The 18,167-nt window shown below is 35.5% G+C and overlaps 1 protein-coding gene across 3 annotated transcripts in view; it reads right to left on the reverse strand.

Moving 5' to 3' along the window:
- Positions 1-18,167, reverse strand: part of GPM6A (glycoprotein M6A) — a 368,945-nt gene that overhangs the window by 10,153 nt on the left and 340,625 nt on the right. For all 3 annotated transcript variants that reach the window (XM_024245554.3, XM_054553227.2, NM_001132217.1), the window contains 1 exon segment: positions 7,855-8,008. In XM_024245554.3, the coding sequence (XP_024101322.1) occupies positions 7,855-8,008 (154 nt within the window).

Below are 18,167 nucleotides of genomic sequence, written 5' to 3' on the forward strand. Positions count from 1 at the left end.
ACTTGCCTCAGTATCTTACTCTGCCTTATGCCCCTCAGCTGAATTCTTCCTTCTGAGGAAGCAAGAAGTGAGGTTGCTGCAGGCCCATATGGATCTGCCACTGCTAACATCATTGCTGAACTTCCAGTACTCCTGATGCTATATGTATATGTGTATATACACACACACACACACACATAAAATAAAGTTTTTGTGATAAGTATACCATATATAACAAATATATATAATATATATTAAAAATTAACTAGTTTAAAAATCAACATGTGAATAATATGAAGCTCTAGAAGTGAGCATGTAGAGGATGAGCTGCAGTGTAAATTTGAAAACCTGATTATTTTGATTCTTGTATATCTGTCTATAAATGGCCAAATTGTTCTTACCAAAAATTAAGATTATTCAAATTTATATCAATTTTTCTAAATATTGAATATATATATTTATTACCTATGGAAAAGTTTTTAGCTGAAAGGTGCAGACTGATATTTTCAGTTTCTTCAAAGCGATTAGGAGAAAAGGCAAGTTATAAGCAAGGTTGGCCAGGAGCAGTGGCTCATGCCTGTAATCCCAACACTTTAGGAGGCTGAGGCAGGCAGAATCACCTGAGGTCAGGAGTTCAAGACCAACCTGGCCAACATGGTGAAACCCCATCTCTACTAAAAAAATACAAAAATTAGCCAGGCATGGTGGTGGGCCCCAGCTACTTGGGAAGCTAAGGCAGGAGAATTGCTTGAACCCGGGAGGTGGATGTTGCAGTGAGACGAGATCACACCACTGCACTCCAACCTGGGCGACAGAGTGAGACTGTCTCAAAAATAATAAAAATAATAAGCTAAAACTAGGCAAGAGAAGCATTAAGAACTGGGTGCAAAGAGAATTGGGGAGAACAGGGAGGACTTGATGCATGAAAGTTGCAGTAACAGGCTTTTTTAGTACTTTATGTTTTTCATGCTAGCTAAACACAAGTAATATATTTCTGGCATCGTGAGAATTATTTGTGCCTGAAATATGAACAACTTCAGAGAAAATGATGCATAATGTGTGTACACAGTTCCTATGACTTTTATCACTAAGGCAATAAAAACCTTTGGTGCTTACTGGACAGTTGAAGTACGACTCCTAGGTTTGTAAATTCCTCTTAAGAAAATTGTAGGCCAGGTGCGGTGGCTCACGCCTGTAATCCCAGCACTTCGGGAGGCCAAGGCAGGTGGATCATTTGAGGTCAGGAGTTCGAGACCAGCCTGGCCAACATGGTGAAACCTCGTCTCTACTAAAAATACAAAAATTAGCCAGGCATGGTGCCACACGCCTGTAATCCCAGCTCCTCGGGACTCGGGAGGCTGAGGCAGGAGAATTGCTTGAACCTGGGAGGCAGAGGTTTCAGTGAACCGAGATCACGCCACTGCACTCCAGCCTGGGCGACAGAGCAAGACTCCATCTCAAAAAACAAACAAACAAACAAAAGTTGTAAATGAGAGTTGGAGTTAAGCAGAAAGATGCAGATACTTATGACACTCTGAGATCTGATAGGATGACAGGAATTAACTCCCTACTATGAAATATAAATGCTTAAATTTAAAAATAATTTATCATTTACGTTGCTAGTTTTAAAGATGATAGAATACCAGCGTGTCCTTTTGCAGATTCTAGAGACCAACCACTTCCCCTGGCTCTGGGCTTTTTTTCTTTATTTTCAAAGTCAGCAACAATGGATCCTTTCATACCCTTCTTCTATCGTCCATCTCCCTCTAAATGACTCCTCTCCTTTGGCCCTATTTTTCATTTTTGAGGACGCTTCTGATTACATTGATGCCACCTGGATAATTCAGGCACGTTACTTTCTTAAAATCAGTTGATTAGCAACCTTAATTCCATCTGTGACTTTAATTCCCCCTTGACATGTCACCTAACATAGGAATACCAAACAGAGGATTAGCCTACACAAGAAAAATATAACCAATATTTTACCAAATGAATTATTGAATTATTTAGCAGAAATGAATATAGTTCAGTAATTAGCAATGACACATAGCTAAACATACAAAAGAATTCCTATTAGGAGTATATGTATCTAATTTTTATGTAAACATAAAGTGTCGGCTGGGCATGGTGGCTCACGCCTGTAATCCCAGCACTTTGGGAGGCTGAGGCAGGAGGATCATGAGGTCAGGAGATCGAGACCATCCTGGCTAACAGGGTGAAACCCCGTCTCTACTAAAAATACAAAAAAATTAGCCAGGCGTGGTGGTGGGCGCCTGCAGTCCCAGCTACTCGGGAGGCTGAGGCAGAAGGATGGTGTGAACCTGGGAGGCGGAGCTTGCAGTGAGCCGAGATCGCGCCACTGCACTCCAATCTGGGCGACAGTGCGAGACTCCTTCTCAAAATAAATAAATAAATAAATAAATAAAAATAAAGTGTCCTTTTGAATAGCACAGACTTAGGTTAAAAGTGCTATTTATTTCTAGTTTCAACTCTATCTTCTGTTAAATCTTGGGCAAATAATGTAATATTCCTAGGTCTTGGCTGACTTTTCTAGAGAAAGTATGATGAGCCAGGTTCATGATGTAAGTGTCAAACTTCATTTTATATTTTTGTCATGAAGATATTTTTCTTTTAAAATTGAGTAGTACTAGCACATGACACAATTTTTCCTTAAATATTTATTGAAAATGAAACCAACCCAATTGTTCCATAGAAATGATATTTGTGGGTTTTTGAACAAACATAGAAATTAACCCTGCTGGTCTTAAAACTTGAAATTTACATTTGTCTCATCTGAGTTCCTCCCTCAGGAAACTCACCATCAGGCAAGGGACTGAAGCTCACCAGATCACCACATCTAGACAATGAGATGCCAGACCTCTCATTCATGGTTACCTCCTTATCCCCTAATTCCTGTTTTACATTCCTTATTCACTATATGACCCCAACACCAATTTTAGTGGTGGGGAGGCAGATTTGAGACTGATCTCCCATCCACCTCGGCTGCAGCACCTGAAAAAGCCTTCCTTCCTGCCAATACTTTCTGTCTCAGTGACTGGCTTTCTGTGTGGCGAGCACTGCAACCTAGATCGAATCCCTGTTTTCAGCAACAAAAATAGTGTGAGCAAATAAATGAGATGAAATCCTACTGAGAAGTGCTTTATGGAAATAAGATAAAAACAAGCTGCTCTCGCTAACATGTGCGGGTGTGCTGAATAAGAGGTAGGATTGGCTGAAAGTCTAAAAGAAGCCCCACCTACTTTCTCTCCGTGGTTGGCTCTTAAGTTTTATCAAATCTTCAGGTTGTAATGGAGGAAAGTTTTAAACCTTGCATCTAGATGATGTAGTGAGGATCAGTTTTAACATTTCCTCACATAAAGTTATGGGGATAAACATCTAATACATCCAATGTAATTGAATCACAGAATATATAATTGGAGGATAACAGAAATCATAATAAAAGCATCAAAAATACAAGTAAAATTATTTCATGATGCATTTTGAAATACAGCAAATCCTAATATGATATGCCATCTATAAATCCTCCAACTATATCAAGTAATGTCTCTGCCTGCCATTAGAACTGTTTGAAATGCATAAATTTATTACATGCATGGGAATGAACAGTGAGATGCACACCTCCACTAAGTAGGTATAATGGCCATTATAGGCTGAGAGTTCCTATTACATAGATTAAATACCTGGTCTCCTGTAAAATAAAAGATGGTGTCTATATACTAAGAAGACAACTCTGCAACAAGGGAAATTACTTTGAAGTATATTCTTATCTATGCAATTGTCTTTTTGATGAATATTAGTAAATTCTGAATTGATCCTAATACAATGTTTGAGGAATGGTTTTCTTCTGATGCTTCTTGATAATAATGTCGTTATATACATATATTCAGGAGTCTTATCAGGATACATAATCTGGAGGGCAAATAAATATTATACAGCAGTAGATTTTATATTAAGAGCTAAACAGAACGTCTTAATAGCTCATGTAAAGGCTGCATGACATCTAAAATGTGTCTCCTCTTTCTTTCAAATCCATAAAAGAAAAGGTACATTTGGATAAATCTTGATAAATATGTTGTAAACATTGGTAAGCTTCAAAGAACAATTTTAACCACATATTTATGCTTTACATAATATGGAAACAAATAATATAGCACATTCTTTTTTTTTTTAAAAAAAAAAAAGACAATCAGAGGTATGAACTAATGAGATTGAAATAAGGTTTTTGACTTTGAGTTGATGCCATAATGGGATGAAACCTTTGGAACTTGGGGTAGGTTGAATGTATTTCACACAAAGAAATGGATGTGTATCTTTGGTGGCCAGAGAGTAGACTGCAGTAGGCAAAAAATAGCCTCCCATAGATGTTCACATCCTTAACTCCGGAACTTGTACCTGTGTTGGAGTAAGCTGTGAAGGGGAATTAAGCTTGCAGAATTGTCAGGGAGAGGCAACTTTGCTGCCTTTGACAGAAAATGGACTTCCATCATGACCAAGTAAATGTAGAAGATCATGAAAACAGTAAGCAGTTTGGGAAAAAAATTGACCTTGGCTTTCGATATTATATTTGTCTCCTATTGCTGCTGTAACAGATTGTCACAAATGTAGTGGCTTAAAGCAACACAAGTTTGTCTCTTACAGTTCTGGAAGACAAAGCTAAAACCAAAGGGTCATCAGGGCTGCACTTCTCTGGAGGCTCTAGAAGCAGGAGCAGCTTCCTTTCCTTTTCCAGTTTCTCCAGGCCACCCACATGCCTTGGCTCTTGGCCCCTTTTCTCCATCTTTAAAGCCAGCAACACTGCATCTTTCTGCCTTTTTGCCGTAGTCTGTCTATCTCTGACTGACTCTTCTCTTCTGACTCTCTCTTCCACTTTGAAGGATCCTTGTGATTACACTAGGCCCATCTGGCTAATCCAGGATAATCTCCCCATTTTAAGATCAGTTGACTAGCAACCCTAATTCCCCATTGACAAGTAATCTCACATATGTGTATGTTTCAGGAATTGGAATGTGTACATCTTTGAGGATCCTTTATTCTGTCTACTTAATAGACTAATGGTTTACTTAAGATTATAGCTGAAAAAAGCTCTTTTGCTAAAAATTATATTTGAAAAGCTGTCGAGTAGAAAATAATTGTGCTAAGATTCAGGACACTCCCCTTTCCATCCCAGCCCGGCCTGCTGAGTAGCTATATCCCTGGAAAATTATTTCATTTCTTAGGGCTCCATTTCTTTTAGACCAGACAGCTGGACTGGTGATAAATGAAGTCCATTTATAAAATTCTATGACTCTAAGACATATTCTGTGCTTAATGTCATAAGGAATCCTATATACTTAGTGGTATAAGCCTCAATACTTTCAGTGAAATTAGGTTCATTTGGGGATCACAAGCACTTGAATGCATTGAGAATTAATAAGTTTTTCTCTTTTTAAAGTTGAAAATATTAAGAAGGTCTATTTATCTTTTACAAAGGATTATTCTTTCTGTCCTTTAGAAAACAAACTTGGGGAAATTTTAAATATTATTTTTCTAGAGTCTCCCAATGTTTTTTCAGTTTAGAATCTGGTTTGATAATACCAAAGACTTTATAATCACCTACTTAACTATTTGCATTTATTATACTACAAGAAATGAAATGTTCCTAATCAGAACATGCTAATCTCTCGTGTATTTCTGAAAGTATAAACCGTCACATACAAGAGAATCCGACCCTCATGTATTCCTGTGGTAACACTTTCTTAAGATTAAACTGAAGCTCTGAGAGTAGGGTTAACAGATTCAACAGGAAAAACAATCTCAGTGTCCCTTAGTTAAACCTGAATTTCAGATAAAGAACAAATCATTTTAGTATAACTATATCCCATACAATATTTGGTACCATACTTGTAATAAAAAATATAGCTTGTTTATCTGAAATTCAAATTTCACTGGGTGCCCTGTATTTTAACCTGGCAACCCTATTTGAGAGGCTAATCACATATTTTCCAAATTTAACTTTTAGGATCAGCAGAATAAAAGGAAGACATTTAGGACAAGGGGCAGAAAGCAGAGCCACGGCTTTCTAAGCAGCTGTTCTGCAGTGACCTCCAGTAGCATTTGCTGTGGGCTCCTTTTCCGATATTTACAAGGGATTTGATTTTGAGAGTAAAACTTCCCCAATGTCCATATTCCCTCTTGCCAAGAACGTCACCTGTAGAGCATATTATTCTGCGTTTTCCCCCGTACGCATGTACATATGAGTACTATTATTACGTGAGATTTTTGCCCTAAATAAAATTAAACAAAGAGGGCTGCTCACTTATTTGGCACTCTTTGATTTCATTATTTTATTTATTTATTTATTTATTTTGAGATGGAGTCTCACTCTGTTGCCCAGTCTGGAGTGCAGGGGCACCATCTCAGCTCACTACAACCTCTGCCTCCTGGGTTCAAGAAATTCTCCTGCCTCAGCCTCCCGAGTAGCTGGGACTACAGGCGTGTGCCACCATGCCTGGCTAATTTTTTAATTTTTAGTAGAGACAGGATTTCACTATGTTGGCCATGCTGGTCTCGAACTCCTGACCTTGGGTGATGTGCCTGCCTTGGCCTCCCAAAGTGCTGGGATTACAGGCATGAGTCACCATGCCCTGCCTGATTTCATTATTATTAAATGTGAACTAGTGTAGTGTAGTGGATCACACTACACGGGAACTGAAGGCTTCATCTGGTAGGATGGTAGGTAAGCCACTGTTCTGAACACACAGCTAGTTGGCTACCCTATAATCTACTTACAGCATAACTGTAAAGCCACAAGCCCTTCATACCCCGTCTAAGTGAAATGTTTCCTACTTTTCTGAAGTATGAGGAAACCTCATTAGAGAAAAACGCTCAGTGTCCCCAGGTGTTAGTAGGTTGGCTTTTAATGTCTGTTCAGAGAAAAAATAATCCATTTGCAAATATGGATTTGCATGTCTTTTATAAATTCTGTAGCTCCTATAATGTTACACATGATAACATAGAATCTCACATAGGCTGAGATTATACTCTACCTTTCCACTTCCAGCTCAGTACTAAGTTTTAATATGAAAGGCAGTTGACTTATGAGCAAGAACACAGTCTCCGATTCAACCTGCGTTGCCCGTGTTTGAATCCTAGCTCTGTCAGTTGCTAGCTGTATAACCTTGGATAAGTCACTGAACAACCCCACTGTGCCTCAGTTTTGTCATCTACAGAAGAAGAAAACAGTATTGCCTACCATATAGAGTCATAAGAAGTAAACAATGTGACACACGTGAAATACTTAAAATAGGGTCTATAACGTGGTAAACCCATATACATATGAGTATTATTATTACATGAGATTTTAGCCCTAAATGAAAATAACCAAAGCAGACTGCTAATTTATTTAGCGTTTTTTTGTTTTTATTATTATTAAATGCTAATTAACATGCCACCCTCCCATTTCAGAAGACAATGAACTGTGTCCTTCTTAGGTGATCTTTATTGTAGACTTGACATTTTGTGCAGTTTATCATGGGAGGATAAAAGTAGAATGCAGACATCACGTTGAGTTTGGAAAAGAGCAAAGGCATCAAGAAAAGGAAACCACACTTCTAACCTGTCAATATCAGGTAATGTGATCTGACATCCTGGTCAATATACATGTGTATATGTTGTGATATTAACATCCATTCACCCTTGACTTTCTACTTAAAATTTAAAGGGAATAGCCTTAGCAGTAATACTCTGATAAATTTATCTCTGTGGTAGAAAAGGTACTGATAATTCCAGAGTGATCTATAATATTTTAGAGGCAGCTATGTAGGTAACACACTATGGGGTGGTGTTTTACAGTTAAGAGATCCAATATCCACCTACCAAACTGACGAAGGTCCAAGCAGAGATTTGCTCCCTCCACTAATGTGGTGTTCCGGCAGATGGTCCACAGATTGAAGTACATGTAAACTGGCAGTGAGGTGAAAGCCGTGACTCCCAGCCAGGCCAACATGAAAAGATATGTCAGCATAATGAACTGCAAAAGAGAAAGAAATGGAAAGAGAAAATGTAATCTACCAAAAAAGAAGAATTTTGTGTTTAATCTGCAAAGCTCCATTATAGAAAGTTTATAGGGATACAGTACATAAGTCAGTATCACAACACTGTTGATTTGCAGCACAAGAGGTTGAGAAATAGTGCGCATAATGGGTTAAGTGAATAAACCTGCCGGAAAATCATATCTTGGCAGAGGTTCTGATGGACAAAGAAAAAAATAATCCATCTGCATTATCATGCCTTTTCCTCCATGTATTTAACCGTAAAATCTCACCATAGATTTTTTTTTTAAACTTTAGAAAATATTCCTGGGTATTTAGAAAGCATTCACTTTGCAAAAGGAATTCAGGAGAATTAAAGGTCTGTCAATAAATTTCTGTAGGACTAAACTGGCATCATGTCACGTCGCAAATATTTAAGCTATTTAATCATGTTTACCATTAACAAATATGGTAATTCTCAAATCACATTAGTATATAATATTAGTGTGTACTCTTCTTTTAAAAAATTTTTATAAACTTGTCTGTTTTGTTTTATGCATGTTAATATATATATTTTATATACAGTGTATATACTTATATATATAGTAAAATATTATTTTAATTTTGAAAAATACCCAAGCTTTAAAAATACATTTCAGAGACAATTTTGAATATTTATAAAGTGTATAAAAGGTGTTCATGTATCCTAGATAGAATTGAATAAAATACTTAGTTTAAGCATGGATTTACATGAAGCTTTAGTTCCCACATGGTAAATGCTGGATAAAAGGACATGTAGATGTATGTATTAGTGGATGGATGATAGACATTAGACAGAAAACTGTCTGAAATATAGCCCCTGGATGCCAAAACCTACATTTCTATAGATATTTGGTTCTTCCGAATTTCAGAAGTACACTTTGATCAAAGACTGGAATAGATTCACTAGTGCATTCTGGCTAAACTTTTAACACCTCAAGCAGTCACATTTTCAAAATAGCAGTACAGCATATAATAAATATGCTGAATGAAACTAGATCTCTTATTCAACCCTGTTCATCCCTTTTGTGATGAGTTATTAGCTAGATTTTACCCCATGATTTAGGTCAAATCTCAAACAAGTCAAACTTATTCAATAACCCTCATAATATATACTAAAATTAGCACTTTTGAAAAATAGTAAAATGGGAATCAATCCCATAATAGAACTTATGCACCTATATTAAAGTTATATTGTGATTAACATAGAGTTTATCCTTAATCCTTAGGATTAAGGATAGTAAGGAATTTATATGACAAATATAAAGAGAGGCAGGAGATCAAAACTTTCCATTAAATTGCAGTTACTAAATGCCCCAGTACTTCAGAAACCCAGAGCATTCTCAAACACACGTTTTCTAATAATACTGTTTTATCTCATCTCAACTCTTACTTCCTTTTTTCTCTACTATGAAATGCTAATAGTTGGGGTCAACATCTGTTGCAACAATGTCCTTAAAGTAAGATTTGGCAGACATATTTATACTTTATACATCTAAGATGAAACAAAGCCTGCCTTAAGAATATTAGCAAATAAAATTTGCTGAATATTAATTTATTTAAATCACCGAAGGAAGGAGAGTAACTATCATAAAAAAGGTATTCTTTTTTAAAATAATATCGAAGTTTACATTCCTTTTATAATTATTTTAGTCTTGCTGAACAAACACTTATGAGGCTAAATATGCATAAAGATTTATGGCAGGATTTCAGTCACGTAAGGCAATAACACTTCCCCCTTATTTTACTGGTTAAAAGAATAAAATAGCCCAGGTGGAAATTTAGAGAATATTTGGTCTTTAGACACACTTGACTGTATATGGTAAACATTTTGCTCATCTTCCCCAGAGTGAAAGGATAATATTAACATTTTTAAGTGGTCTTTATCCTTTCTTTCTGGAATGTGGAATGAAGCATATCAATAGATGAAGCTCACAGAACAGTGGAGGGGTCAGCTCAGAATTTCTCCCCTCTCAAAGCCTTCCCTACCCTATCACATCATTGCTTAGGCACCCAGGCTAAGTGACAATGGTCAGCTAAGCCTCTGAAAGTGGATAAGCATACTCCAGGCGGCAATACCCATTCACCTCTAACACTAATAAACTCTATGATATAATGCAGGTCATTTTCCATCTTTTGCCGTTGGATTCTAATACGCAAGAGGTAGAAACCTATCTCTCTGTTTATTTAACAAGCACTGGCATGCCACTTACTGTGATCCTAAACTAAATATCACGTGCATTTAGCAATAAAAGGGGGTCTTCGGGCAAACTGATGGAAAGGCACAGGCTTTTCAGCTGGCTTGAGTGTAGTCTGCTCTTTATATTTCTGTTTCTGCCTCAGTAAAATGGACATAACTCTAAATTGGCTTCACATGCTTAAGTGAGCCTGAGATGAGATAATGCATGAAAAGCATTTAGCGTTGAAACTTGTTACATAAGAGGCTCTGACAAAAATATCAGCTATTTTTATCATTGAAAATATCAATGTGGTTACTACTATTGCTACATATATTTTGTACATACTATGTAATTATATAATTCTATATAGTCTTATAGAATAAAGGAATTAGATTTCATTTCATGTTTGGATAAATTAAAAGAATGATAAGTCCTTGAGTCAGGGAAAGTTATTCAAAATGAGCTCTCTCTCTAGAAGAAAGGCTCCAGAAATTCTTGGAAACCACCCTGAAAGTGAAGAAATCCTCTTAAAAGAACACCTTTGGGGGAAAAATCTTTTTTATTAACATTTTCATTATTCGCAATTGTAGATCTCAAGGCTAATGTATAGTCTCTAGAACAATGAACATGATATGGCAGCCTGAAGCACATCGCTTTGGAGGACTAAAAGCAACTCTAAAATCCGTAGAAGAGTAATCAGCATCCTTGTGGTTGCATCCTTTCTATCTTATTTTTCATTTGTTCTACCCTTAGGGATCTTTCTAAAGCTTCTTTTGAAGATGCTGTTCACTGTAGAATGGGACTTATAATTCAATAGGTTTAGATTCAAAGTAGCTTGGAACACTTTGAAGTGTGTTGCTACTGCTACCTTACAAGGCAATAAAAGGTCTAACTTCTGAAACCGCAGGAGTGACTTACATCTTCTTTCTACTCTGAGCTATGTTACAGCAAATTAACAAAGCTGGATGATATAGAGTAAATCAGTGTGGTGAGAAAATATTTTCATTACTATTAATGCATAAGTTTTGTTCTAGAAAAATGCAAAAGTCTTTATTTTCTAATTTTGAATGTAAATTAGCTGCATTTCAGGGTGTAGCAGTTCACTAAAGTATTCACTGAAGTATTTAAAGAAGCTAAAATATAATTTGATCTTTCCATCTTATGTTCTATTTCAGAATCCGATGATTACTAAAATTGAAGAATTATTCAAATTGATCATGCGTAATCCTACATAGAAAATCTTTTTATGTAATAAATAAAATATTGCATAATTATAAATTTATTTCTAACTTCACATTTTGAGTCATATCATGGATATATATATTTTGTCATCTGAATGTTAAATAAATTAATAAGCTGCTCTTACTTTTGTTAGAATAAACTCTGAGAATATGAAAAATTTTTCTGATTTTAAAAACCATTTTTGTGTATGTGTGCCTTTATTAATTTCTGTTTTCTGATTAAACACTTTCTGAAATTCATCTTCGTAATATCTGTTTGGGAAACATGGTGGGAAAATGTAAAAAATGATAAAAGTACTACTGAACTTGAAATTAGATGACCTAGTCACTAGTTTGACATATCACTTAATCCCTCATAGTTACTTTTGTAATTTGCGAACTGGAAATTATGATACTTTTCTCACAGGGCTAAGATATAAATTGGGAAGTTTCCATATAAAGTCACTTAGCAGGAAATGTAAGCAGTAACTCAAAGAGAGGAGATAGTCTGATTTAATAAAAATGTATTACTTTGTACTTTCAAAGGGTAGGTATGGACATAAGGAAACTATTTCTGTCCCATTTGGTGTTTATTGCTTTGAACAGACACTGAATTTTAATTTATAGTAATTCTAGGAAGGGAAGATAAGTTCTGTAGAAATTACGTAAATAAAGTGGCCTCATTGGCCTTTCTCATTTTGGTCATTATTTAGGCTCACTCACATATATTAAAATGCTGACTAATTCCTCTTGACCCACAAAAAAAAATTCTGTAAAACTTCCTTAATTTGAATTAGTTAATTCATTGATCTTTGATAGTAAAATTGGTATAAAATGATGAAGATTAGGTGCTATATATTTAATTAATATCTGACATATTCCATTATCCCATAATCATTTTAGTAGCATTTCATCAGAACATGCAAATGTCTGGCAAAACAAGCATCCTCCTACTATATTTCCTGCTTGATTTTTGTTTTTACTCAATATAAATTTCTTGAGATCCTACCACATGTTAGCATTTGATTCAACAAAATTGTTATGAATTATTTCTTTATCACTTGAAATTAAATAAAACCACATGTAATTATTGTTTTGATGTCAATCTGGATATTCTAATCACTTTTAGAAATCTGGTAGAGAAATTGAAACAGAACTAGAAGAGGCAAGGTTTCATGTTCTTTAGAAAAAGGCGACATATTATTGCTTCTTGATTATGTAGCCATTGAGATTGCAGTGTATTTAACTTGAAAATAACTTGTAAAATGTAATTGGTTTTTCATCTGAACTCCTATGAACTTAGACTTAATGTCTAAGAAAATCACACCCTGTTGAGGTCTAGACTTTCTGTGGCAACTTCAGCAGATGTGCACCAGTAGAGGTAAAAATAACACCTTGGAAATCAGCAGCATTGATGAAAAGAAGCCAGCTGACTCTGATTGCAAAAGTCTCTGAGTCTCTGAACTAACTGATGAAAACATATGCCACATATTGAATGGAATGTTATGATATAATGAAGAGTTTCAGATATAAGGCACATTTAAACTTTAGTGAAATGAATAAAATGGATGTTCTCATGTATCCAAAGTCTCTTTATAACCAAAAATATTCTATGAGATTGAACTCAGGTCATTGTTTCTCACTGTTTCAAGGCACAGGATATAAAAATAGTTTGCTAAATCTTAGCTCAGAACCTTATATTTCACAGTGATATATTCTGGTAGTATTTTCTCATCTTGGAATGAATTTAAACAGTAGCAATCCAACCATGTTTCCCACTTTAACAACAAAGGAAGTATCTTTAAATTTTATCAAAGGCAGAAATAGCTCAGAGTTTAATAATCCTGTGATTTTAAACAAAGCTTCAATAGATAGACAATAGCTAAGGGAATGCAACTTCTTCTAATAATGGTTTTCACCATGGCCAGACATTAGGATCATCTGGTTAATGTGAGAGAGAAAAAGAAGCTCAGGCCTCTCTCATGCTAATTGTATCTATACTTTTAAAATCACTGCAGGTGATTCTGATAGATATCTAGTGTTAAGAACTCCTTCTATATTGGAATCAAAGGAGATCTCAGGAGTACATGTGTTGTAAAGACTTATTTGATCTTCAGCTTTAGACTCTGACAGGGTACTATTCCTAATGTTTAAAAAAAAATGAGATGATAAGCCAGACACACCTACTAATGTCAATAAAATAGCCAAAGGCATGAATGTGTGGGGTAACGGACATGAGCCAAATATCTAAATCAGAGTGTCTCGAATTTGTCACTACTGAACTTGAGGCCAGATCATTCTTTGTTAAGGGGACTGTCCTGTAAAATATAGGACATTTAACAATATCCCTAGCCTCTAACCACTAGATGTCAGATGTCGGTTGTGCAATCAAAATGTCTCAATTTTCCTGAAGGGAAAATAGCTCTTGGCTATAAACCACAACACTAAGGCAGGAAAACACCAAGTCAAAGGGAAGAAAATGAATACCTGAACATACTATCACTACAACTGCAAAGTGAAAAAACATTACAATCAAGTAGGCTCTGGAAATTACACAGTGTATAGCTTAATGCAGAAAAAATTACTAAATCATTATGTAAATTACTCAAAAGTATGCAGTCATCATCATCATCATCGTTGTCAGCATTATAGCCCAAAACTACCTATGTTCAAGTTGTGATCGGAAAATTATTTTTAAGTGATTTGTTATGCTTATAACAACTTTATTCAAAATTGCCCAAACTTGGAAGCAGCCAAAATATCTTTCAGTAGATAAACAGACGTATGAACTCCAGCACATCTAGATAAAGGATGGAATATTAATCAGCGCTAAAAAGAAATGAGCTATCAAGCTATGAAAAGACATGGAGAAATTTTAAATGCATATGACTAAATGAAAAAAAAAACAATCTGAAAAGGTCAGTCACTTACTGTGTAGTTTCAGCTCTATGACATTCTGGAAAAAGAAAAAGTATGGAGAAAGTAAAAAGATCAGTGGTTGCCAAGTGTGGGGCGGGGGTGAGAGGGCTGAATAGATGGTGCACAGAGGATTTGTAGAACCGTGAAACTATTCTGTATGAAAGTATAGTGGTGGATACATGTCATTATACATTTGGGAAAACCCAAAGAATGTGCAACACCCAGAGAAAATCCTCATCTAAATTGTAGACTTTGGGCAATTGTGATGTGTCAATGTAGATACACCAATTGTAAATGTGCCATTCTGGCAGTGGTGGGGTGTTGATAATGGGAGTCTATCCACTTGTTGGGGAGGAGGCTATGTAAGAAATCCCTGTACTTTCTCCTCAATTTTGCTATGAAACCTAAAACGGTTCTAAAAAATAAAATATTTATATAACAAAAAATGATTTGAGGAATTTATTCATGAGCATATGTGAAATGCTAATATTATGATCTAAGTGTTCACTGTGTGGTTTGGTTCATAAAAATCACCAGTGTCATTGTGAAATAATTAAATACTTCAATCTCAGTCGGCAAAGATGATTTCATCAGAATAAAATGATCTGTGAAACAGTCTGGTTTCCTACACTGAACTACAGAGATAAAACTACAGAGAATCTTCAGGCAGTGAGTGTAAGGGCTGAAAATATGTTACCTTAGATATAGAGGAAGAAAATCTTAAATCCTGTCATATGAGATAAATTGTTTCTGTTTTTGTTTTCCTTTTTTTTTTGAGACAGGGTCTCACTCTGTGGCCCAGGCTGGAGTGCAGTTGGCATGATCTCGGCTCACTGCAACCTCCTCCTCCCGGGTTCAAGCGACTCTCTTGCCTCAGCCTCTAGAGTAGCTGGGACTACAGGTGCACACTGCTGCACATGGCTCATTTTTTGTGTAGTAGAGACGCGGTTTCACCATGTTGCCCAGGCTGGTCATGAACTCCTGAGCTCAGGCAATCCGCCCACCTCGGCCTCCAAAAGTGTTGGGATTACAGGAGTATGCCACTGCACTCAGCGGAGGTACCTTTTTTTAAAGAGTAAAATAAAAATAGCCCATTGAAATAACAAATACAGTATTACTATGTATTGCTACTTTGCAGAAGGTAAAAGAGTATTGAAAAGTATTCAATGTCCTTTTTTAAAAATAGTTAAGAGAAAAATAACATAACCAAAACTGATTATTATGCTCCATAAATTTATTTTTTAAATGGAGCAGGTTTACATAATGTCTAAAGCCACAAAATGATAGTCATGAAAATTGCACTAGAAAGGCAAGCACACTCTTGATAAGTTTATCATGTCATATTATCCAGAGTTATTTTATTCCCAGTTAAAATTAATAGAAATCAGAGCATGAGCTCTTGTGCTTAGATGGGGAAATATATTCAACTTTCCGTCTGTTTTACTTACTGCTTATGCTCTAATGCTCAAAATAGTTCCTGGGACACAGTAGACACTCAACAAACATCTGTTGAATGAACAATGGTGTGAATGTAAGGTTTGTCTTGTGAGGAAATATATCTTACCATGTGTTTATCATTATGATTTATTGGGTTTTGATACATTAACCTGATAACTAAAAATAAAAATATGACAAATAAAAGGCAACTGTTCACAATAATACAGTATTGACAGTTAAATGTCATTTTTAAACTGACAAATCTCAAGATTTTACAAGACGATGATTCCTCATTTGTTGGAAAAGATGAGGACAAGTGAAAGATTTTAGGGGAGAGCAAAATTTAAAAAAAAGTATATAGGCCAGGTGTGGTGGCTCACACCTGTAATCCCAGCAATTTGGGAGGCCGTGGCAGGTGGATCACGAGGTCAGGAGTTCAAGACCAGCCTGACCAACATGTTGAAACCCCGACTCTACTAAAAATACAAAAATTAGCCGGGCATGTAATCCCAGCTACTCAGGAGGCTGAGGCAGGAGAATCGCTTGAATCTGGCAGGCAGAGGTTTCAGTGAGCCGAGATCGTGCCATTGCATTCCAGCCTGGGTGACAGAGCAAGACTCCATCTCAAAAAAAAAAAGAAGTATATGGACATAAAAGTTGTCTACAACCAAGTATGGCCCTAATGATAAATACATGAATTCAAGTGTTGAACATTTTAATATATTATGTTAAAAAATAGAAACACTAGGCATACTCTTGGCTTGTAAATATTTTCTTAGAAATATAATGCTGAATAAAGGAAATATGTTGCTAAAAAATAACAAAAATATTGCTGGAAAATGCATACACTAATATAGCCACAATTTTTAAAAAAACACAGAAATAAAGTGTTGCTATTACTTAATAAAACAGGGTAACCACGGGTGAGCTAAAACTACTCAAATTCCCCTGTTAACAAGGGTCTTGCTTCTTCTTCCTCAAATTAAAATTAACAAAAATTAAAACGAAGAAGCAAAAAAAAATCAAGTAAATGAAACTGTCATTGAATGCATATGCTGGTCTGATTTATGCGGAAGAAAAATTCTAGCTATGGCTATATTTTCTCACTTAGGTTGACAGTGTGACACTTTTTACTACCACCCCTGCAAGTAAGGTAGTTCTGCCACTGATGAACAATTATTATGGACTTTTCTACCTTGGTTATTCTAACTTTCATTTTTAAATATTTGGCTAAGTAACCAAAAAAATTAAGATATCAGATTTGCAGTTAAACCCTGAATACATTTAATTGTGCAATCAGTATATACTTAGTATATACATAATAAATTTATATATAACTCTGATAAAAACACTAGAATGTTATCTTTCTAAGTCAGATGGAGAATTTAAACAATGTTGACACATTGAATATATCTCAATATCAAAGAAAAATATAATTTCATTAGAAGTGAGTGATAACCAGTATGCATTCCTTGACGGGTGTTTAATTTCAGATGAAATGGCAAAACCCCATCTCTACTAAAAATACAAAAATTAGCCAGGTGTGGTGGTGGGGCTCCTGTAGTTCCAGCTACTTGGGAGGCTGAGCCAGGAGAATCACTTGAACCCAGGAGGTGGAGGTTTCAGTGAGCTGAGATCACACCATTGCACTCCAGCCTGGATGACAGAGTGAGACTCTGTCTCAAAAAAAAAAAAAAAAAGAAAAGTCACTGAAAGTCACTGAGGATGTTAGTTTTCATTTTTAAACTTGAAAAGGAGCAATGAAGAAGCCCATGCTAAAATGTAATTATTGTTTTAAAGGTGTTTCCATTGTTTGAAAGCATATGATCCCTAAACCAGCATGTGAGTTTTTGCTCTTTAAATCAGCCCCTCCACTGTGACCTTCAGAAAGTTGTGCAAGACAAGAAAAAGTCTTGGAAATAAATATTGGTACATCTCTTCATATCATTGTCCTGGGATGAAGTGAGATATGTTTCAGACCATTGAGAATATGTTTTTCCACCAAATGACAACGTACAGGGTATAATTTATATGTGAAATTATAACACAAAAATAGCTCTTAAAATTGATCATGTAAAGGAAATTATAAGCTTTATCAAAATCCAGGAGAACACCACATATATCATATACATGTGTCAATCTGCTGAGAGATTATCATTGAGTCAGAACTTCAAATATTTAAAAATGTTAAAAAAAATGCTACTTGAATACTTTTTGGCACATTCAATAGAAATAAAACAGAACTATATAGACTGAAATGATAAATTTTTTAAAAAAATTACATCCAGATTTGTGATAGGAAAAATTTTAAAGAACCAGAGAAAGCAATTAAACAAAACAACGACAGGTTTATTTAATATTAT

Source organism: Pongo abelii, chromosome 3, assembly GCF_028885655.2.
Source record: "Pongo abelii isolate AG06213 chromosome 3, NHGRI_mPonAbe1-v2.0_pri, whole genome shotgun sequence".
NCBI classification, from domain to species: domain Eukaryota; kingdom Metazoa; phylum Chordata; class Mammalia; order Primates; family Hominidae; genus Pongo; species Pongo abelii.